General features: G+C 32.6%; 1 protein-coding gene and 2 pseudogenes across 1 annotated transcript; all 3 read right to left on the bottom strand.

The window, feature by feature from the left end:
* Positions 1-247: 247 nt before the first annotated feature.
* LOC107171808 (uncharacterized) lies at positions 248-6,526 on the bottom strand. Its single transcript, XM_089226203.1, has 5 exons — positions 6,475-6,526; positions 1,593-1,984; positions 1,112-1,289; positions 584-924; positions 248-412 (listed from the first exon to the last, which is right to left on the bottom strand). Exons 1-5 carry the CDS (start codon positions 6,524-6,526, stop codon positions 248-250), a joined length of 1,128 nt encoding a protein of 375 aa, XP_089082329.1.
* Positions 6,527-7,979: 1,453 nt separating this feature from the next.
* Positions 7,980-9,139, bottom strand: LOC149059795 (uncharacterized; annotated as a pseudogene).
* A 5,179-nt stretch (positions 9,140-14,318) lies between these two features.
* On the bottom strand, positions 14,319-16,622 carry LOC149059794 (uncharacterized; annotated as a pseudogene).
* Between the last annotated feature and the right edge of the window lie 9,028 nt (positions 16,623-25,650).

Below are 25,650 nucleotides of genomic sequence, written 5' to 3'. Positions count from 1 at the left end.
TTATCGAAGTAAAAGTCTGATACATATCGACAGTGGCGTGCAGAACATTTTTCAGACCTGAGGCAAACTATACAATTTGACCACCCACCCTAGTCCCTACCACCATCAGGTTTTTCGTTATTTTTATTTTTATTTTTTTTTTCATAAAAAATTATAATTATTATTAAGTTTTAAGGTATAATACAAAATAGGACACATACTTAATTTAAAAAAATATCAACCATTATATAAGATTATAAAAATGATTTTATTTAAATAATAAAGCTTTCTTTAATAAATCAGATGATTTTCCAAAAATATTTAGGACTTCATTTATATCAATGGAAATATCTCTTTCGCAGCTTATCAACATCAGGCTTTCTAACCTTTCCTGTAGCATTGTGGACCGCAGTCTTGTTTTTATCAATTTGACCTGAATGAATAAATGTATACAGATAATTTAATATTATATTTATGTACATAATTGGTTATTACATATTGTATAATAATATTATAGATTATACTCGTATATCTAAAAAAGTGAATAAAGAGTTCAAGTTTCTTTTATTTTATTCTAAAATTTGTCATCTGGGGAAAGTATTACCTTTGAAAAAGAACGTTCAGCTGATGCAGACGATGCTGGTATTGTACCAAGTGCTTTAAAAGCTTGATATAAGTTTGGAAAAGCAGCCACTAAAGTGTAATTAGAAAGTACATGAAGAATGGTCTCAATATTAATTACATTTTCTGTTCCTTCGCCAAAAGAAATGTCATTAATTTCTTCATCATCGTCATCACTGCTAATGTTTGCATTAAGTAGCTCATTGTAATTGGACTTATTATTATCCTCATGTAACTTAGTAGTCAAGTTTAATCCAGTTAGTAACTCACTTAAACTACTACTAAATTGAATATATTCTAATCTTAAACTTGCTGTATCAATACCTTTTACCCAATTAGAAATATAATTAAAACAATCTACTGGAAGTGGCTTTTTTTCTTTAGAAATTTTAATAATCTTTCAGGTGATAAAAGACATAAGTCCTTTAAAATGTCTCTTGCATCAGAGAATCGTGAATTTATTGACATTATAATTTGATCGAGAACTTTATAAAATGTATTTTTTCTGTACCTTTCAATAGGCGATTCAGGAATTTGGTCTTGTGTATTTTCACCGGGCATTTTTTTTTCCTTATCCTCACTGATTTAAAATCGCTTGGTAAATCATCATCAAGTTTATGAGTTCTTGCAAATAATTTTGCTTCATTTATAATTGAATCACATTCTTCTTCAGAACGCATGCCTGTTAACTTTACTTTTCATGAATTTACCAATTTTAAGGCTTGTATAAAATCAAGCGATTTACTTTGCAAATAATTGGAAAGTGGAGTTGTAATATTAAATATATTTTTTAGTAATATCATTGATAATACAAATTCTAATGTTGTTATTGTTATTATAAGACTTTTTGCTGTCGAAGCAGTTACTCTATCATTTGACTCCTTCAATATACTTAATGTTTTTAATAATTCCTTATATTTTAAATGTATTACATCAATAACACGACCATGCGATGTCCACCTTGTATCAGAAAAGTGCTTTAACCGTCTTACTCGTTCAGTTGGATTCAATTCTTTTTGACAATTCACAAATACAGCTGTTCTTTTTCTTGCTCGCATGTATGCTACTAATGACTGCACTTCACCAAAAAAATTCCTTGTGTCTTCACAACAATCACACGTATCGACTATTTCTAAATTTAGTTGGTGTGCAAAACACCATATATATAAAGCTCTCGGGTTTTCCTTCTGAATTAACGTTCTTAACCCGGAATATTCTCCCTGCATTGATGCAGCACCATCATAAGATTGAGCGCACAAATCTTCCCGCCAATTTATACCATATTTTTCAGTAATATTTTTAAAAGCATGAAATAGTCCCATACCAGTACCATCAGTTGCCGTTTCTAAAGCAGCCAATCGTTCTTCTATATTACCTTCTATGCCTATTAATTTTTTTAAATATCAAGAATTCAAGAATAAGAAAATATTAATTAATATGGGGCGAATTGCAACAGTTTTTTTGTCTATTTTTGTCAAAGAATATTCAATTTTAGTGTAATGCTTTAAATAAAAATATACTTCAATTCTTAGTGATAAATTTAACCTCCAAAATCATAATTTACATTACTCAATACTCAACATTCAAAGGTGGATTAAAATTAGTTGTAAAAGAAGAAAAATTGTAGGTCAAACAGTTAAAAGGAAATTTTTATTTTAATTAATAAAATAATAAAGTAATAACAAAGACTGAAATATGTTAATGTTTTGGATATTTTTATGTTTATAATAGGTAATTTAATTCAGTATATAAATGCATTCTGAAACTCTGAGCTTTTCCCAAAACTAATAAATTTTTCCTAATTAAGAAAAATATTTACTTACCAGAATTATAATTTTGACATATCAAATAATTATGCTGTGTATGTTCTGTACCATTTTCTTCAATACTAGAAGGTGGAATATCTTCGTTTTTAACTTAAATTACAAATTTACAAATATTATTTATTAAAAATTAAAATATTTAGAATTAACTATGTAGATATGTTAAGAGGATTTAAACAAACTAGCAAACTATAAATAAATACAGTACTGTAATAATATAATATTGTATTGTTGAAGATATTTTTCCGTTGTCCAAGTAAAAATTTAAAACAAATAAGATAAGTAGGTAGGTACCTAGAATTTATATTGTATAAGTATAATTATAATTTATAATTAAGTTTGACTAGTTAAAGGACTTCTAGTTCTAAAAAGCACTAAATAGTGAATATGCAAGTGGCAAGTCTAATGTCCTTATGCAATCAAAAACTCAAAATGTACATTTAAAAAGCCAAAAATATCCGATAAAATTTTTTTTATGATTTTATTGGTTAAATATTGTCAATTGTATTGTAGGTACTACTTAATTTGTTAAAAGTAAACGATAACAAATAGTTTAAAATGTTTAAATAACTTTTTTATTAAAAAAAAAAAACATAATAATCTAATATACCTAAATAAGTAATTGAGACAATTTAGATGTCATAATTAATAATTTACAGTTACCTTTTTTTGGAGAATCCTGTTCTTCATAAATCTTGCGTTTTTTAGTAAAAAAAACTAGACACATCGTTTACAACGTTAGATTTTTTTAATTTGGCAATACTACAAGAAGTTAAATGTCTTCTCCAATTGGTGTCATTCAAATTTAATCTTTTTTTACCACATAAACAATTAATATTAGTGGACATTGTTTTAAATTTAATATTCAAGTGTTCAACATAATGTCACAAGACACAAAAACATATTTTGACGACAAGAAAATAAAACAAATAAGTTGTATACGACAACAACATCGACGACGACGGGTTATGATGATTAAATAATATTGATAGACTCTTGGTAGTCGGTAGGTATTTGGTAGGGGAAAAATAATTTCATGATTATGCATTTTAAGCCTATTTCTATTTTTAAAAATAGATTATTATCGCAACAATTTATAATATAAAAGATCATACACTACACACGGTAAACGGTCAATCAGTCCCCAGACAATTGGTCCCCGCATAAAAATGCCGTATGCGGACAATTGGTCCCCGTCATAATTTTATACGCGGACAATTGGTCCCCAGTAATATTAAATAATAATAATAATAAACCTAATAAGCCCTTATCTTATTCTGAATTTATATTTAACTCCCAATTCACATAACGACAAAACACAATTAATATTATGAAGAAACCCAGAAATTATGATAGCAATGATAGCATGACAGTATTCATTATTATAATTTATTTAATTTATCATCATTGATTTATGTATAATATTATTATTATACCTACTTTTACAACTTTTGACACATTTATAATGCACTGATTTTAAACGTACTGATTAATAACATACTTCTAGGGCTTAATAAAACTATTAAAACTAATAATACCAGTTTAATAGGTACACTATTATTATTTATTGCATTACCATTATGAATTATTAAGTCTAATGAGTTACTATACACGTACTCCACACACGTTTTTCGTACTCAATTGATACTTTAACAAACTATATAAATTTATATGATATTTAAAACGTACGATCAAACTAGTGCTCAGTTCACAGTTGCACACCTACTTACCCACCCACCCACCCATTTTCCCTGAGGCAATTGCCTCAAAAAATAGCTGTTCAGCACGCCACTGCATATCGATACGTACCGAATCGTATTGGAGTTAAATTCCGATACGCATCGTTACGTACAGGTTTGTATCGGAGATATGGGTCGTTACAATACATCACTCGTATAAGTCGTAACTATTCTTGAACTATCGATTTGAACCACGGACTAAGATATACAGGACTGGTATCGAAAACATTATCAGTGATCCCCAAATGTTTCCAAAGGTACAAGTGTAGTATCTAGCGCCATCTATTTTAGGAATTACACATTAATCATAATATTCATTGTACAATGTACACCGGCAAACTTTTTGCAAAATTATTAAATTTGATGTTTTCTTTAAAATGAACATAAATTATTTTAATAACTAAGGGTATATTTATTTGATGCTTACTAATTAGTACAAATTACTGAAGCAATTTAAAGTTTGAAAAATGTTGATATTTCATAACATAAATGATCTTATGTAGGTATAGATCATAGACATATTAATAATTAATATGCATATGGTAGAGATGAAACTATTAGAATTAATAAAGTATTTGTGTGATATTCAATGAAATGTACTTAAAATTTAAGGTTTTTTATGACTTAAATTAATAATATCTATTATCTAACTACTGCCTTGACTAAATACTGTAAGACCATACTTTTACCGATTGGTATTATTACCGCAGTGGCGTGCAGACAAGACACAAATGGGGCTTAGGCCCCACTTGAAAATGGGGTGGGTGTGGGTTTTTTTATTTAATAAATATTGTGTTTTCATATAACTGTATAGAGGCCCTTAATAAAAAATATATTATTTGTAACTTTTAGTTTTGGGTGGGTGGTGGGTGTAATAAGTTAACTTTGCCCTACATGGAAAAAGGGATCTGCACGCCACTGTATTACCGGATATAACAACTTCTAAAAATATTACTTTATTAAAACAAACTTTATTTTTAAAAATATATACATATTACATGGATATTAGATAAATATATTAATTATATAAAAAACCAATAGTGTATATTTTATGGAAAAAAAAAAGAATATTAGCGAATTGTAATAAAATTAAATATAACAAATTAGCAATATAATAAATTATAGATAAACATTACCTAACTTAGTTTATTTTATTAAAATAATAGAAATGAAATAAAATTGTAGATTGTGTATTTGTTTACCTATTAATAGGTATTACAACATTTAAATATTATAAACATTAAGTGTTAACCAATTTAGCAAACTTTTTTTTTTTTGCATTCATTTTGGGTTTATTTTTATTAATAATTAGGGAATACTGTCTCATCCTCATAATTATGAAATTTGAAACTATGTGTGACAGGACTTCTTTCTTGTGTATTTTACAAGGAAAATCAATAGACTTATTACTATTGAAAAAGTCATCAATTGTTAAAAAAACATTATTATTTTTGCAATATTTTGCAAATAAATTTTCGACTGCCGTCAACAATCTAAAAATGAATTCATTTGGATAAGTCAAACCTCCCCGTGATTTTAAATTGAGAAATGTAGCTTCAGGTTTATCAGAGTACGTTTTTTTACCTGAAAATAAATTGTTATTGTCAAAATGCTATTTAAGTTTAGTTTATTGTAATTTGTTTATAGGAAAGATGTTTGTATAAGTACTTACCAGTTATTACAGTAAGGCAATCTTTACATTTTAATTGCTTTGTGAGATTTTTGGTGATATAGCCACAAATATAATATAACACACAGTCTTCAACATTTGCCTTGTAATAATTATGTATATTACCATCAAATATATCATCTACATCTACATCATTTATTATTAAGGAGTCAAGTTTTTTTTTAAGGTTTCAATTTTTTCAATTCTCTCTGAAACATTCTCAATATTTATAGTAGACTTAAAATCATTAATTGTAATTGTTTGTTGTGTATTTTGCTCTAAAACTTTACAATTTCCAGTTTTTGGTGGTTTTAATAAAGAATAGATAGATAACATTTTATACACTTGGAGAAATGTAGGTGTACTAGGGTGCTCATTAGGTCCAGAAGCCTGTCTAGTCATACCAAAAAATTGATATAAACAAATACAATTTAATATCTACATTATAATCATTATATGTAATAATATGTATAGTACTATAGTACTCTTTACTTAAAGGAGCACACAACACAAAAAATAAGTTTTTTTTATTTGAAAGAATGTTCAATTATAAGGATAATGGTATAGGTTTTACGTTTTACATTTAAAAACAATTTAAAGAATTTTTTTTTTGTGTAGTGTGCTCCTTTAATTATATACTTACCTCTACACGGTCTTGATTCATTTTGCAGGTTAGAACATATTTGAATCCACATTTATCTAAAAGATATTTTGTCAGTTCTAATGTTGATTAAATGGTAACACGTAATCCATCAGCAGTGTTTTGAGTCAAGTATTCATCTTTGGTTATTTTTTTAGTTTCTACTTGTTCTTCCCAACGGTTTAACCAAACTAGATTATCTTCCAACACCTGGTTCAAAAAATCAAAAAAATCATAGTGAAATAATAATATATTTTAATTACAGCCAAATGTACCTGAAAATCAAGACTATTTTTTTTTATTCCTTCTCCAGGGTGCTTTCTATTAAATACATCAAAAAGTTTATTGAAACGGTCAGTAAAAATTTGTGTTTCATAACTAATTTTTAAAGATTCAATTCCAACATACTCTCTATAGAATTCTATGCCCTTGGCCATAGAATCACTAAAAATCTAGAAACAAGTAATAGTTGATAATGACAAATATATTTTTCTGATATAAATTTACCTGAGTTGCTAACTTGACACTCATTTTACTAAACCCATCAACTTCTATGTGCCTTAATGAAATTCTAGGACAGACCCTTGTTGGAGAATTTAAATTTCTATTTACATCATTATTGTAGACATCTTGATAATGAGACCATCTTATAAATGCCTTTTCAGGAGATTCCTAGAAGTTTAATGTAAGTATTATTTAAATAAATTATAAGAAACATTATAATTGTATTTACCCTTAAACTCTTTTTACTATAGAGTCTGTTTCTAACATTTTTTATGAGATGGGGAGCATCGGAAAACATAAAAATTTGTCGTTTAGGGTCTAAGGGGTTTTGGAATGAATTAGACACTTTATCCTTTTGACCACTTATACCAAGTTCGACCCATAATTTTTGGTTGGTTGATGCCCCATCTGAAACCACACCTTCAACTCTACATCCAATATTTTCCAACAAGCATATTGCTTTAATGACCAATTGAGCCAAAACCAAACCTATGATATATTAATAAATATTGAATCAAAAAAATATAATAGATTATAAATCACAATAATATTTATAACTTACAAATAAAACATAAAAGTACAACACTTAATTTGTACATAATTATATATACATTTAGTATGTACACACAATACATAATATACATGAAACTGGACATTCAAATCATAGAACACAAATAAAACGAAGAGCAAAATACCTATAATCTAGAAATATACCATTATAACATAGATATTATTACAATATATTAAGACTGTATATTAAAATCATGCAACATTCAATAATTAACCACATACAGTTCCTAATATTAGTAATATTTAAAAACATAAAAATGCATATACCTACCGCAGTCCACAGTAACATACAACTAACATCTAACACATAAAATAAAGCATATACAATTAAATCATGAAGTTAAATATTATACTGATGTTTTTTGGTTGTTTATTATATTATTACTGGTTTGTCAAAACAATATTATTATTGATCTGATAAACAAATAACACAATTACAGTATTTCAATTTTAATACCTTTAACTGGACCATGAGTTGCAAAAACTGCAATAGGTTGAGTAAAATTTAAAGCTAAACTTTGGAACATAAAAACTAATGCATGATTAACTTTTAATTCAGAAGAATCTACTTCTCCGCCAAAATTTTCCAATCTACAATAAGTGAGAGTCTGAGAGTTTACATTAAGACTTTCTCTTAAAAACATTTCATCGTAAACTAACATACCATGTTTTTGTTCAGATCTAAGTATACCAATTTTTTTTTTTAATATTTGGAAAAATTTCTTGTCAAAACCACATTGAATGTTTATCATTGATAAATATTTTCTAATAGTTCTTGGACATGGTAGAGGTAATACTTCTTGTTCTCTTAAAAATCGGTAAGTAGTGGAAGATCTATCAACGTCAAAAAAAAAAAATGTTAGTCATCAATTAATATTACCTTAAATGGTAAATTATTCACCTAATTTTCAATAAGATGCATAATAGTATCCAATTTTCTGAATACTTCCTATTTTTAGTGTTTATAACTTTACTGGCATTGATAATTTCTTGAATAATTGTTTTTTGTGATGTATTCAAGTTGTTACTTTCAAATAAATCAGCTACAGATTCATTTGTCAATTTTTTTGATTTACATTGTACTTCATTCAATGTTACATTCAATTGTTCTACTCTTATTTTAAACCTTTAATAAACAAATATGATGAATGCATAGTTTATTGTAAATATTATTTTCTTTCACACTTTTTCACCTTTTATTGGATTGTTTAACCATTTTTGTTTTTCTCAAAATTTGTTTTAATATACTACGTCTAGTAGGAGTCAGAGTAGAGCCAACATATGTTTTATTTCTAATAGATAACCTTTTTCTATACACCCTAAAATAAGGAAATAATAAATTAAATCGTTGACATCTTTTTGTAGAATTAGTAAGAATTGAACATTCGTTATGGCGCCATATTGAACCGTCTTAATTAGTGTTTTTAATATGAATTCCTAAATACAAAATGTTTAATTTAAGATTATGTAGAAAAATATTAATTATTAACTAAGCAATTAGAAATATATAGGTACCAGGAAAATTGATGACACTTGGACCACCTTGACAAATTTGTTTCTGTTCAAACAATTTAATAGTTTCATTAATTTTCATAAAATCTAATGGGTATGTCAATTGTGATAGACCTGTAGTGATCCCTCACTAACGCCTATTATTTGAGTTCAGCGACGTTGGATTGACAATCAGGTTTTTCAAAGGGGACGGTGATAGAGTTACAAGTTACACAACGTTGAAAATATTAAGTATTTTTATTAAAGTAAAATATAAAATTATATAAATTTGAGGACAGAACGTAAAGTATCTGCCCGAGAAATTAGTAATAAAAATTGGAATGAACTTATGTATAGCGGTGATGTTGAGGACAAGCCCAACGACTATACTAAGTTCTACATTGAGTGAGACACAAACTAATTCTAATTCTGCAATGGACCTAGTCCTGTATTTATGCAGAATTTTTACACGGTAGAGATTGTAGGGAGTGGATCAAAGGAACCGCAAAGTGGTTGTTATTGCGAGTGTTTGGATTCCCAGTAATTCGGCGAGCCAACGCCCGTACATTCGGCAATATTCTAATCTAATTTATTGCTCTGTTTTCGGACTTATTTGTAATCGATACGCGGTTGAATCTGGTATCGATAAAACTGTCATTCTCGAGGTCCAGGAAGACAGTAGTATAATTGTAATGTGAATTGTAATTATAATATGTTAATGTAATTAAAAAAATAGTAGAGCGTCTCCGTCGGTTTACTAAATTCCTCCCCTCGAAGATGGAAGTCCCTGACTTCCTCAATTAAACCCATATGGTTTTAATTTGGTATAGTGGACCTCCGGGCTATTCCGTGGTGTAAGTGGAAATTCAATTATATCTTCACTTTGATGACCCGTTCCTGGTTTGTTAAGTTCTTCATTTTCTTCACGAACGTGTTTTTGACGTCTGTTTTTGAATTTTTCTGTTATTTTCTGTTTAATGCTGTGTATCATCATTAATATCATAATTATGACAATACAGCCTATAGTTATGTATAATACATAGTTACACAACTGTTGTATGTCTTGAATCTCTTCGATTTTTCCGTTGATTTTGGTTTGACTGTCCAAATTTTTCTTTGAGTTCGAAACTACGTGCAAGTCGTCCATGTTATTTGTTTTTACGTGATAGTCTTCCATTAAGTTGTTAGTCTCTATTCGTGGTGAAACTTGGTTTAGGTCTATTATTGCCCTTGGATTAAAATCTGCGTATTCAGATTTATAGTCGACCTTTCCTGGTAATAATATGTCTCTAGTCGCGTAGCCTTTGCAAGTTTCGTTTAAGTGAATGATTCCTACTCCTTTGAGTGTGTGGCTGGTTGATTCTTTGTCTTCATCACAGGTAATGAATAGTACATCATGGTTGGTTACGTATATCCATTCATTTTTGAATCTTTTTTTATGAAAAATAGTCGTACCGATTTGAACATGCATTATTTCACAACTGGGTGGAACTTCAGAAGGATCTTGCAATAGTAGTACTTCACATGTGGGTCGTGTGTTGCGAGGATGTAAAGGATTGCCTTCAGGACATAATAGAAAATCTCTAGCGTGTTTACAATGAGTATAGTAAGATTCATCATAAGTTGCATAATGTTCTTTAGATTTACTTATAGCTAGATACTTATTAATAGGTTTTATATAAACACAATCATTGTCAATACATACTGGTACAGGTATTAAATTATATAAAACAAAATCATTTTGGTATATTAAAGGTAAAGAAATTATAAAAACTAGGTTGTCGTTAGCATAATAAATAGCAATATCTGAGAGTTTCACTAGTTCATAAATGTTAGTTATTTCTAAGTCAGTGGGTAAAACTGTTCCCCCTGGTAGTGATATTTTAATATCTTTAACGTGTTCTAATAACTCCTGTGGTGTTATTAAACTTGGGTGTATAATTCCTATTTTTGCTTGGTGTATAATTTCTAATAAAGTATTGGTTTCTAATATATGTTTTGTAATTAATAAATTAACCTGTATAAAATGTTTGGTTAAATAATTTTTGATTTGTTGTTCCTTTGTAATATTTGTTAGATCATTTGTATCTAATGACACATTAAAATATCTGTGTGTTCCTATACCATGGTTCAGTTGTACTACTTTAATTTGTTTTTTAATTAATTTAGATTGTGAAGAGTTCTGAGCCAGTCCTATGTTAAAGTTAAATTTTCTTATGCATTCTAAGTTGCATATTCCATAGATTAACCTAACTGTTTTTGTTGCGAATTTAAGAAGAGCATTACGTTTAATAATTACGTGCCCTATAGAGTTCAATACTTGTTTTTTCTGTTGTAACTTGTAAATTTTGAATTATATCGTTAGCTACAATAAGTAAATTAGTACAGTCAAAATTATTGTTTACTGGGTGTACACAATGCTTTTGTTTTTTCTATAATAGTATCTATGTAATCAAATTGTTCGTTATATTTGGCTAGACTAATGTACGCAGTAAGGTCCCATTGAGACGTTATAAGTTTCAACGGTCCTCGATTTTCGTAGTAGATACCGGAATGTTGGTTTAAATGTTCGTCGGTGAATCGTAAAGTTCCTGACGTAAATGGTATTGTTAGTAGTATAAGTCTGGAAATGTTTTCAGTTCATTAGTCATACTTAAAATAAAATTATCATTATACCCAAACCTTATAAAAAAAAATGATAAAATAAATGATTCCCTTCTTCCCAATATTGTGTGTTTTAACACTTAAATCTAATAATACGCATATGTACTTATATATCCTTTATTTTTATTTAATTACTTATTTATTTATTTATTTATTTATTATATATATATATATATATATTTACTTAAGATATAACGTAATAGTGGTAATTCTTTTATTGGCGGTCGTTATCATTTTCATGATAGCGCTTAACGTTATTTATATGAATTCTATATTCGCGACGACCTTTTTGTATTGTTATATTTTCGTTGTCGTGTACCAAAATTATTTCATACGGTCCTTGCCAATTTAAATCAAGTGGGTTCTTCTTGTTATGCTCTTTAATGAGGACTTTGTCACCTACATGGAGATCGATAGCATTTATAGTAGTATCGTAATAATTTTTATTTTGTTCCTTCTTTTTTATCAAATTGTCCCTACCGATTTTATGTGCTTCCTGCATAACCCGTCGGAGATCGAAAACATAATCGTCATAGTTATATTGTGGTTCTGGTTCTTTATTAAGTGCAGAAGGAATATTAGGTTTGGTCCCGAAAACTAACTCATATGGTGTGAAATTTGTAGAAGTATGGGTAGTTGTGTTATAACAAAACATAGCGTAGCATAAAAGTTTGTCCCAATTATTGTCCTTGTCTACGAAACTTCTAAGATATGTTTTTAATGTTTTGTGGCTACATTCCAAAAACCCGTTTGTTTGTGGATGCCATGCGGTTGTTTGTACTTTTTTAATATCAAGTAGTTTGCACATGTTTTTGAACATGTTGGAAAGGAAGTTTGTACCGCAATCTGTCAAAATTGATTTAGGAATGCCAAATGTGCAGACATAGCATTCTACGAATGCTTGTGCTACCGTGGATGCGTCAGTGGATGATAAAGCAATGGCCATGGCGTAACGAGATAACTCGTCTTGCAATGTTAAAATGTAAGAGTTTCCCATTAGTGTTTGTGGTAGTGGCCCTACGATGTCAAGGCAAATTCGTTCGAAAGGTTTAGTGACCGTACTGGTTATCAGCATTGGTTGTTTTGTCTTTTTATGCGATTTATTCTTTTGGCCTAGTTCGTAATTTTTAATGTACAATTTTACGTCTTTTTTCATATTACGCCAATTGTGGTTAACCTTGAGTCGTTTAATGGTACGTGATACACCGGAATGTCCTCCTAACGGTGAGTTGTGGTTTTCGTATATAACTTGTTGTTTCTCCTCCTCAGTAAGCTGCCCCCAGTATAAATTTTAATTACGATGTTTGTGGATTTGAATATATATCGGAACATCGTTCGAATTCTAGAATAACTGGTCAATGACGTAGCTCCGTCTAATTTTAGTGTAGAAAAGGATTCGATTTTATTATCAATGCAATAATCTTTTATGTTTTTAATTGCCTGGTAGATCTCTTCGGCAACAAGTGGTGCCGAATGGTATGGTATAATGTTATAGAAAATTATGAAGTGTGACCCATTTGTGTGTTTATAAAACTGGTTCTCGTTAGTGAACTCTATTTCATTAATGTTTATATGTTTAATAATTTCGCGTACGGTCGGGTGTGTTATTACTTTATCTCGCGGCAGTGTAACAACTATGTTCTCTTGGTTAACGACCTTGTGGAGGTCGTCTTCGATTTCTAAAATTTTTGAATTAAAGATCGGTTTATTTTCCGCGTTTTGAAACTCGTTATAGTCCGTGTTCGATTCTGTTGAACTGGTCTGTACTACTCGTATGCGTGATAAACAGTCTGCGTTCGAATGTTCCGGACCAGCTCTATAAGTTATAGTATAATCGTAATCGGCTAGTTGCAAACTCCAACGCATTAATTGCGAAGACGCGTCTTTAATACCGAACAAGTAGGTTAGTGGTCGATGATCGGTTACTATATTAAAATATCGACCATATAAATATGGTCTGAAATATTTCACGGCCCATACGATGGCTAATAATTCTTTTTGAACAACACTATAGTTAGTTTCCGCTTTATTAAGTATCCTACTCGCGTATGCTATGGGTTGGTCCTTAGGCACATCACCTTGAGATAATACGGCCCCAATTGCATATTGCGAAGCGTCGGTGCACAAATTGAACTTCCCTGCTTCCCAATCTGGATAGACTAGTAATGGTGGGCTCATTAAAGCTTTTTTTAGTTCCATAAAACTATGTTCGCAATTATCAGTCCATACAAATGGTACGTCTTTTTTAAGTAAGTGAGTTAGTGGTTTTGCTATTTTTGCAAAGTTATCGACAAAACGTCTATAGTAATTTAGTAATCCTAAAAATGATTTAATTTCTTTAGCATTTTTAAGTCTAGGATAATCTCGAATACATTTAAGTTTGTTTGGATCTGGTGATACCCCGTTTTCATTAATTACGTGTCCCAAATAGATAACTTCCTTTCGTAAGAAAGAACACTTTTGAGGCTGTAACTTAAGTTTATGTACACGCAGTCGATTAAAAACGTGTTCGAGTTTTTTCTGATGGTCAACTAAGCTAGACCCGTGTACTACGATATCATCGAGATAGGCGGTACACATTTCTTCGAGACCCATGAGAACAGATTTCATCGCGCGTTTTATACAGAGAAGGCCGTTTTATACACGTCGGCTGGATCTATTTTGATTTGGTGGTATCCCGAGGCTAGATCGAGAGTGCTAAAATATTTAGATGTTCCTAGCGATTCGAGTATTTCGAGCAAGTTAGGAAGACCATATGCTTCGTTTTCCGTTACTTCGTTAAGTTTTCGAAAGTCTACGCAAATCCGTAATTTAGGTTTCCCTGTCGAGTCTAAGTTTTTTTTCTTTACTACTACTAACGGAAAATTAAAAGGTGATTTAGAATCGCGTATTATATTGTTATGTTTCATTTCTTTGATTTGTTTTTCGATTTCCTCCTGATAAGCCCAAGGTAAACGGTACGGTCGTATATTAATTGGTTTTGTGCATCGCGGCGTGTTTATCGTATGCGTTACGACATCGGTAGCGCTTAAATAGTCACCCGGTAAGTAAAATAAATCCGCGTAATCACAACAGAGTTGTAAAATATTTTCACGTTCCTCTTTATTTAAATCGTCCGTTTTAATTTCACTTTTTAATTTTGTTATACGATCAGTTTGTTTATCATCTACGAAAGATGCTTTAAGTACTGTCTCGTGGTATGGCTCCCAATCAATATGTTGTGTGGTGAGTTCGTCGATAACGAAGGGTTCTTCGGAAATATTAATAATGTTACTTATTATAGTATTATCATTTACTGGGCTAATGCTATTAGCAATAATAACGTTTTCGTTTACGTCTTGTTTTTTTATAGTTATCGCGTCGTGTTTAATTTTATCGTCGTTTTTTATTAATAGTACACAGTTACTACGCGGCGGTATTATAATCTCTTTAAGACTGGTTTGTTCGGGTATCGTTAAAATATTCTGACTGTAGTCCATAATGACCTTATTTTGTTTCAAGAAGTTACGTCCGATTATACCGGATTTGGTTATAGGAAAATCGCCGAATACGACGTCGAATTTTACAAGGACGTCTACATCATTAATCTGCATAGTCGTAACTATGGTTCCTATCGTAAATATAGGTATCTCGTTAATACCTTTGATAGTGCGTTTTTCCTGCTCGTTAACAATAACCTGTCCGTTTAATGCTGTGATTTTTATGAGGTTCATTTCCGCGCCTGAGTCAATTAATAATTTTATATTATGCGGATTAAAATTATGCGAGCTACATACTATATGTGCTCCTCCTCAAAGTTAGTGACAATTCTAACGTTGTTTTGGTTTATTTCCATGTTTTGGGACTTTCACTTTCGTTCCCCTGACCATTAGTTTTATTTTTTTCGTTGTACATACGTTTCCTACAGTCTTTAATATTGTGGTTAGTCTTTTTACAGTACGCGCAGAATCTAACCTGTCCTTGATATTCTTTCTTTATAACAACGGGTTTTTCGTCGCGATAATTTATGGGATTTCTAAAACCTGTACTGACCGATGTGCTTACGTTATTACGGCACTCGTTTGCATAATGTCCCATTTTATTACATTTATTGCATTTAATATTTTTTTTATTCGTGTTATTTTTCCCGTAATTTTTATTATTATTAAATCTTCGGTTTAATTGTTGTAAATCCTGCTCTTCTTCGAGAGCGATTGTAATTGCTTTTTCAAGAGTGTTAACATCTCGAGCTCGTAGTAGTGCCCTAATTTCGGGTTGTGCCCCGTTAATAAATGCAGCTAGTGCCCCCGTTTTATGCGAGTTAGCCACTGCCGTTGCAGCGTTATGATCTAGTCCTATAGTTAACGCGCTTACCAATTCGTGGTAACATTTTTCCGTACGTCCGGCGAAAGTTCGAACGTTTTCACCGAAATGTTGTTTTATATTGCTTAATTGTGATTGCAAAAAATTAACTGAGTGTGTTGCCCCAAATACTGTGCGGAGGTGGTTTTTAAACGCTGTCCATTCCGTGAACTCGCGATAGCGTACCGCTTGGTATGCGTCCCCTCCTAATTGTGCTAATATGTTTTCAAATATCATAGGTCTAATGGTTTCGCTAACGTTATTCATTATATAGTTACATTTTGTTATATATGAAGATAAGTCTGCTTCGGAACCCCCGTTAAAAGTCGGAACCATGCGTAAAGCAGATTCAAGTCCTATGTTTACACTCATTATGGTTGTACGTAAAGTTTGTGGGTTGTATCTAGTTATTTCCCAACACCTATTCGGACTCTCAGACATATACTAAATAATTGTTCTAACTGACAACTTACAAAATGCTCATGATGCTGTCTGGTCCTAAAAATTGTCCTGCGTGCTGATGACTGCTCTGCTGGCTTGCCGTTGATGCTCCGCTAGGCTCGTCGTTGATGTACTTGCTTTGTCCGTTCTTATTCCTGATGCGTGGATCAATGACGTGGTTGAACTCGAGGTCCGCTGATGTACTTGATTCTGGGTTGGATACCAAAATACTTCTTTCAGGTGACCCCACACCTGACACCAAAAACGTGTAGTGATCCCTCACTAACGCCTATTATTTGAGTTCAGCGACGTTGGATTGACAATCAGGTTTTTCAAAGGGGACGGTGATAGAGTTACAAGTTACACAACGTTGAAAATATTAAGTATTTTTATTAAAGTAAAATATAAAATTATATAAATTTGAGGACAGAACGTAAAGTATCTGCCCGAGAAATTAGTAATAAAAATTGGAATGAACTTATGTATAGCGGCGATGTTGAGGACAAGCCCAACGACTATACTAAGTTCTACATTGAGTGAGACACAAACTAATTCTAATTCTGCAATGGACCTAGTCCTGTATTTATGCAGAATTTTTAGGTGCTGCTCGGATATGCGGTCTACCGACATTTTTCTGCTCAGATATGCGGTCTACATATTATGTAGACCGCACACCTATGATACGCAGTTAATAGTAATAGTAGTATGTAAATAAATAACCAAATTAAAATAATAATCAAATATATTAATTATTAGTATATTAGTAAAAATCATTAAAAATAATGGTATGTAAATAAATAATACAATACGCAATGTCATAAGTCAAAAATATTTTTTAAAAAAGCAAAAAAAATATTACTAAGAAAATTAAAAATTATGTAAAAAAATATTAAAAATAATTTTATGTATAAAAACCTTAACGATAAACTGCTTTAATGTCCCTCAAAAATGCAATAAATAAATCAGGTTCTTCTTTCCTAGCAACTTTCCAACAATAGTGGTCGAGATGCGATTGCAAAAGTTGCATGGTTGTGCCTCTCATCGTTTTCATAATTTTTGTTTTTGCATCCAATCATGATCTCTCTATGCTCTGAGTGTGAGCTTTCGTCAAAGGATCAACGTAATTTTGCTGGTGGTTAACAGTGTTATGAATATATCCATTATCTTTCAAACATCTATAGGCTGCCCACTCGTCTGAATGAATAACAGAGCCAGCTTCACACTCTCGTAGATTAATTGGTAGTAATGTGTTTTTGTCTCTTCGAAGAACATAAAAATATCGGCAGTCAGAACCATTTTTAAGCCCAAAAACCCAAGGTCCATCAACTCTTCGTCCATGGTTTCTACCGTTGTATATTTCAGCATCTCTGTCTTCTGATGAAGCGGGTTTATCACCATTAAGTAACCTTCCACGATTATATTTTCTTTTTCCGGCAAATCTTGCCTCATCAATCTGTATTGGATTTATGACAGTTCCCAGCATCTTTGGTCGTTTTTGAACAATACTTGAACATACTTCACGACACATATTAAACCAGTCAGTAACTGTCTCCTGGCACCTACCTGTTAGTGTGGCTGTTGTTATAAGAGGTATGTCCAACACAAAAAAAAAAACCAATTCTAATATTTCTGTCAATTTTAGTTTACTATTAGACTTGTTGTTCAAGTCCTCATAGTGAAAAAATTTATTGCCTTGTCGTACACTGCGTGAAGTCTGGCACCCTTTTTTTTTGCACCGAAGAACCGGACGAAATTCACCTCCGCGATCACGTTTTCTACTATTTACCATTTCACTACCGCACTTATGGCATGGTAACGTTTCGTTGGCAGTATCTAATAAGCCATGCTCCCTTAAAAATGCAGTGGCATTTTCTTCACTACAGGCGATGGTCGAATAGAACTCTTTTAATTGCATGATGAATATACGGTTAGGTTACTGATCGACGGCTGTTCGATTATTAACAAACTTAATAAATACACTACCCCACTGTGATATATCAGTGATTTTGTCTTTTAGTATCCAACAATAAATATAGGTGGAAAATACAAAACTATATCGTAGGTATACATTATATTACAGCAAAGTATATTTGGGTCAATTTTATCTTTTAATGTTTTTTTTATCACTGCTCAGATATGCGGTCTACATGTATGTTTGTAGACCGCGTCCCATCGGTAGACCGCATATCCGAGCAGCACCAATTTTTACACGGTAGAGATTGTAGGGAGTGGATCAAAGGAACCGCAAAGTGGTTGTTATTGCGAGTGTTTGGATTCCCAGTAATTCGGCGAGCCAACGCCCGTACATTCGGCAATATTCTAATCTAATTTATTGCTCTGTTTTCGGACTTATTTGTAATCGATACGCGGTTGAATCTGGTATCGATAAAACTGTCATTCTCGAGGTCCAGGAAGACAGTAGTATAATTGTAGTGTGAATTGTAATTATAATATGTTAATGTAATTAAAAAAATAGTAGAGCGACTCCGTCGGTTTACTACAAACCTAATACTTTAGGATCTCTACATTTTTGATTGACATAAAAGCTTATTTTTAAAATATTAGACTGAAAAACAATTTGTTTCTGAATGACCAATTTTATTTCACTACCACATTCAGATTTAATTGGTTTATACAATGACACTATACATTCATCACGGTACAACATCCAACCAACTGGCATTGATAATTCCTCATAACTGGTAAATGTTTCCTAAATAAATAACAATAGTTAATTAGTGCTTATGAGTATTAAAATTCATACAGTAGTCTATAGTTCTAGACAGTCTATTTTTAGGTGAAATAATCATAAGTCATTAACAAACTTGTATTGGGATCTGTGAACTAAGACATATTCGTTTAGCAATAGGTTTATTAAACAACTGTTTTCTAAATGGTTCAGTAGTTAATGTACTTTTTCCGGATGGGTCTGGTAAATCAGGAGTTACAGTATTATGGTTTTCAGTGGTATCAATTGATGTATTAAATATTGATGGAATAGCTCCCTTTCTTAATCCAACCAAATGTCTTTTAATCTATAGGTAGTTAATAATTATATTACAGAAATACAAAATATTAAAATTTAAGCATATTCAAATATTATGTAAAATTCTTAATTTTATTTTTTCCAAATCATTAGGTCCATTATAATGAGTTATCATGAGTGCTCAGCGCAGACATAAACCACTTTACGATTTGAATTTACTTTTCGAATAATTTCGTTCCAAGCATAAAAATCTGAGTCTCGAACTTTAAACAACTGAACAGCTTGTTTGCTTTTAATAATCGAGCACGAAATCACCGAACATTGACGAGGCATTTTAAAATCAGATTAACCACAAACCAACGTTACGGCAGTCACTAATTAAGTCTACATGATACGTCTACAAAATATAATAGCCAGTAACCACTAAGATTAGGTTTCATAAATACAATTTCAATAATTATATTAATATAATATTATTTCAAAAATAATTATTTAAGTAGGTACATTGCCATTTGCCAATATACGCTACTAGAATGCGCTAGTAACCACACCTGTACCATTAGAAACATTTGAGGACCGGCCTTCTACTACCCCCCGGCCTTGTCGATACCAGTCCTGTATATCTTAGTCCGTGATTTGAACAGATACGTGTATCGATACGCATAAATATCCTTGTGGTGATTACGACGTGTTATCACCACTTACGCTAGCGCGTTCGTTTTATTATTGTCGTTACCATTTTGTTCCTAACTTTGTATTTATGTATCACATTGTAAACGTTTTTATTATTGTATTTTTTGCTATGTTCCTTGTATCATTCACTGCGTGAATTATTTTAACTTATTGTATTTGTATATTTATTCTCTTTGTTAAGTCGCCCGCGACGACTTTTCGTACACTTTTTCTCCTTCCGCGCGCGATAGCTTTTTCGCCGTTACGGGCTCGAAGCCATCATCGCTCGCCATGTCGAGTGACTTTTTTCGTGACCGTCATTCCCTCAAGTCCGTACTCTCACCGCCTCGCGGCTATCGTTACGACTCACGTCGACAATCATATTTTTTGTAGTACTTTTTCTATTGCTGTGTAATAAAATTTAACTATTTAAACTTGTCTTAATAATTATCTTAACCTACTGATTTTGTCAGACACGTTGGTCGTTAGAGTTGAGACGGTATTCCTCCTCTAACGCCACATCCTCTTTTAAAATCTAGATTATCAGTGTTCCTATTCACCCGATTTTTTTTATAAATATGTTTTCTAACATTTCGGGCTCCGTAAAAAAGTCAATTTTTCTTATACACATACGAAAAGTGTCTTAATCATCATCAATATGTGTCTTGTATTAGAAAAATGTATCGTAAACAACTTACTTTTGATTTATATACTTAATCCTGGAGAAGTTTTTCCACATAGAATCGTAATTGATAACGTGTTATCATTGGAGGTAAACAGCTGCCATCCGGTTGAACATATATCGAAATTGGTCTAAAATACATTTAGTACCAAACGACGTTAGTACTAATGATATTGGTTAAATATTCGTGATAAGAGAATAATAAAACAAATCTTTTTCCAAGTTTGTTCCTATTGCACCTTCAGTTCCTATTCGCCCCTTTTGACGGCACCTCTTAGGAAAATCGGAGCATACATAAAAAAGAAATGATAGTGATGCATAATCAGAATGAAAAAAAAAGGGAAATGTTGGGGGAAAAATAATACTTGACGACGACTGTTTGTACTGAGCTGATGATGTTGGAGATGGCGTCGCCCGCCACGGGCCTATGACGTCGCTTCAACCCATCATGGTAGTATTCCGCCGATGGTGAAAACAAATAACAAGAATTTTGAGTCCGGGAGACGTGTTGCGAGAGTCAATGGTGTTGAGCAGAAAAAAAAACGAACAGGAGATCGGTCATCGATGGTGGTGAAAAACAGACAGTGCGGCAGTAGACGTCGGTGGCTGGTCGTAGGCCGTTCCGGCGTCTTGAGATTCTTGGGTATAGGGGTGGTCAGTGTCGTCGCGTCGGGAACTTTCGTATAATATGTATAGTGGGGAAAGAGGTTGCCCTGTCCGTATGCGCATGCGGCTGCGACCGCGACGCCCGACAGCAACGGCAGAGCGCCCGCTGCGACATCGACGCGATGGACACTGCATTTGGGGGAGATCAGGGGACTAGTATTACATAACAGTGTTTTTGTCATTATAATATTTAATGAGCGCATGCATAATAAAAGAGATTATGGAAATACTATGAATTATATAATAAAAGGACGTGGACATATTATAAGATTATAGTAATGATAATATGTAATATTCTAATAAAAAGTCTAAAAGTTCTGTGACGCTATAAAATATAAAAAAAACACTAAAAAATACATTACAACCAGCCACGCTGTGATGCCGCAGGCACTAAAACGGTAGAGAACAATTTCAAAATAGCTCAGATTAATTTGGAAGGCTTGACTCGAGCCAAGGCTGACATTTTGGGGAAAAGATTTGGTGACATGGATGTATTGGTGCTACAAGAGACCCACATACCTGACTGTGAAACAAACCACCTAAAAATAAATGGTTTCGATCTGGTGCAGCATATTGGCCATAATAAACATGGGTTGGCAACATATGTAAGCCAAAACAAATCGTTCCTAGACATTGAACAAGTGACCGGTAACGAACATACAGTTGGTATCTGCATTGGTAACCTAATCATCTTCAACGTTTACAAACCCCCTCCCAGCAAGTGGATTGTTATCGTTTTGCCAGTCAGTGAACATCCTGTAATACATATATCGGAGATTTTAACTCTCACAATACTGAGTGGGGATACTCCATCGACAATGAAGAAGGTGAAATACTTTCGGACTGGGCAGCAATTAACCACCTTAAACTGATCTACGATGCCAAATAAGGAGGCACTTTTAAATCTGGTAGATGGGGTGTGACGACATCGCCGGATCTCTGTTTCATGTCGGAGGACTCTAATGGCCGGCCTACCTCTAACCGTAAACAGAGAAATCAAAAACCCTTTCCCAAGAAGCCAGCACTTGCCAACCACCATGATTATCGGTCTTATAATCCCAACCATAGACAAACCTTTTATGTCTCGCTGGAACCTGCATAAAGCAGCATGGCCAGAATATTCAAAATACGTTGATGATAATATCAACTGAATCGTCCCTATACCGGACAAGTATGGCAGATTCATCAATCTAATAAATACAGCTGCAAAGAAATCGGTACCTAGAGGCCATAGACATAACTATACCTCCTGCTGGACTAATGAATGCGAAAAATTACTAAAAGAATATGAAAGGGATGGAAATGAAATAAATGCCGACAAACTCATCGCCTATTACTTAACGAGGAGCGAAGGAAGAGATGGACACAGACTATGAATGAGATGGACTTCACCCACTCGAGTAGGAAAAGTTGGTCTCTACTAAGGAAACTTGGGACAGCTCAAACCTCATGGCAAGGTAGCAAAGTCTCACCGAACTCCATCTCAACCATTCTTCATAATACCGCCAATAACCCAAAAAACCCGATAAGATGAAGGTGAAAGAGCTTCAATTATGTACAGAAAAATCCGAAAATATGAATGACTTTGGAATGGAGGAAGTGGAGGCTGTCCTAAGACTTCTAAAAAACGGTAAAGCAGCAGGTAAAGATGGTATACTTCCGGAATTCCTCAATCATATGGGCATTAATGGGATACTTTGGCTAGCAAGACTTTTTTCATCAGTAAAAAATAACAATACATTGCCAAAACAATGGCGGGAAGCTAAAGTAGTTGCAATATTAAAACCTGGTAAGCCTGATGATGACCCAAAAAGCTACAGACCGATCTCACTTCTATCCGTTGTCTACAAGTTATTTGAAAGAGTACTTACTACTAGAAAGAATCCAAACGAAAATCGAAGAACACCTGCCTGCAGTTTTAGACAGGGAAGAAGCTGCAGTGAACAAGTACTATCACTGACGACATTTATAGAAAACGGGTTTCAAAAGAAACTAAAAACGGAAGCTGTTTTTCTAGACTTGTATTGCGCCTACGATACGGTGTGGAAACGAGGTTTATTTTTGAAGTTGGCCAAAATCCTAAGATGTAAAACATCATTGCGTCTAATTAACAATATATTGTCAGACAGAAAATTTAAAGTTCACCTAAATGGAAAGGTAAGCAAATACAAATTCCTTCAAAATGGTCTTCCCCAGGGCTCAGTACTCTCCCCCATCCTGTTTAATGCCTACATCACGAATACCTCGTCACGCAAATTAATGTACGCGGATGACGTGGAGTTAGCAGCTCAAACAGAATCACTTGAAAAGGTTGAGGATATTTTAAACGAAGACCTAGTAAGAGTACAGAAATATTTCAAATCCTTGTTCAACACTCTTAACCCTAATAAAACCACATCCATAGCGTTCCACTTGAGCGACAGAGATGCTAACAGAAAACTTAACTTGATAGTTCAAGAAACCAAACTAATGAGTGACGATGCTCCAAAAAATCTAGGGATCAAACTGGACAGAACATTAACCTACAACCACCACCTTGAAAATGTAAAAAATAAACTGAAAATAAGGAATAATATTATTAGTAAACTAGCCGGAACAAGCTGGCGCTGCCGAGCAAATGTACTACGCATATCAGCACTAGCCTTGGTATACAGCGTCGCGGAGTATTGTGCCCCCGTTTGAGAGAGGTGTGCATGCAAAAAAGGTTGTCACACAGCTGAATAATACTATGCGAATCATTACAGGCTGTGTCCGGGCTACCAACCTACAGTGGCTTCCAGTCCTTTCGAACATAGCCCCCCCGGAGGCTCGAAGACATCTCTCAACTGTTAAATTGTTACAGAAAATCAATAAATTCGTGAATCTCCCTGTATAAAATGACATAAATAGCGAACCACCTAAAAGATTAAGATCAAGGAACCCAATCTGGTCAATAGAAAATAGTTTTGATAGCATGGAGGATATGTGGAAACAACAATGGGAAAGAGGTAACGCAAACAATAGACACCTGATAAGCGACCCAACTCAAAGAGTCCCAGGATTTGACTTTCCGAGAGCCTTATGGATCAACCTAAACAGGATACGAACGGAGCAGGGTAATTGTAACTACCTTCTACATAAATGGAAGATAAAAAAACTCTCCCTTTTGCGACTGCGGAAAAATACAATCCATCAAACACATTGTGGAGGAATTTCCTCAAACTAGATAAAAGGGAGGAACTGGGGGACTTCAAAAGGGCGATGACGAAGCAATAGATTGGCTGTCTAAGACCAATGTTTGCCTTTAAATATATTATGAGCTTTTATTACCATTGTTAAATTTATTAGTTTATTGTAAATCTATCTACTCTAGTCCTTGTTACTTTGTTAATTTAATGTTTATTTTGTTTTGTTTTCACCAATAAACCTACGCCAAATGCAAAAAGAAAAAATTATATATTTCACCTGTCATATTGGATTCTTTCCTCTTAGAATTAACACGTAATTTTTTCTTTAAAGGTCTATTCAACTCAAAAAATCAATAATTTTTTTATTACCCTAAATAGAATAGAGTTTGACTAGGATAAAGATACCACTAAAAACACGTTTGTGATTATTCGTTCGCTAGTCACGATGATTTTTGACATTGCGTTTTACGTCACGGATTAGTTCCCCGTGGCGCCGGCCATAAATTATGCACGGCAATATTTATCCGTTTTCCAAATATTTTCTACTAAATTCATTTTTAAAGAACCATCCAACTCAAAAAATTGTCCTAAGCTTAAGTTATAGTATATACGAAAGAACGACGAACTAGGAAGATTATATAACAAACCTAATATCAGTTTATTCTTAAAAGCGAAAAGATTGGACTGGGCTGGCCATGTTTGCTGGCCATATATAAATATAACACACCCACTGTGCAAAATGAGTTACACAACTTCTGTTTGAAGTTAGATTTAGGTCACATTTTAAACTTCTCATATAAATATTGTATGGTATTCAATTAGATATCCTTTAAAGATTTAAAAAAATAATAAAACTATGTGAAGCTAAGTGGACATTTCTATAAGAAGTTATTTAGTAACTTCACATGGAAAACACAATGTGATATTTAGTGTATCTATAAATAGTAAATAATATTCTAAATCAATAATGAATTCTATATGCAGTTAAGCATACA

This window comes from Diuraphis noxia, unplaced genomic scaffold (assembly GCF_037042655.1).
Source record: "Diuraphis noxia isolate RWA-SAM2 unplaced genomic scaffold, SU_Dnox_SAM2 contig0001, whole genome shotgun sequence".
Lineage (NCBI taxonomy): Eukaryota > Metazoa > Arthropoda > Insecta > Hemiptera > Aphididae > Diuraphis > Diuraphis noxia.
Note: the sequence above shows the minus strand (reverse complement) of the source record. Positions and strands in the feature narration are given on the sequence as shown.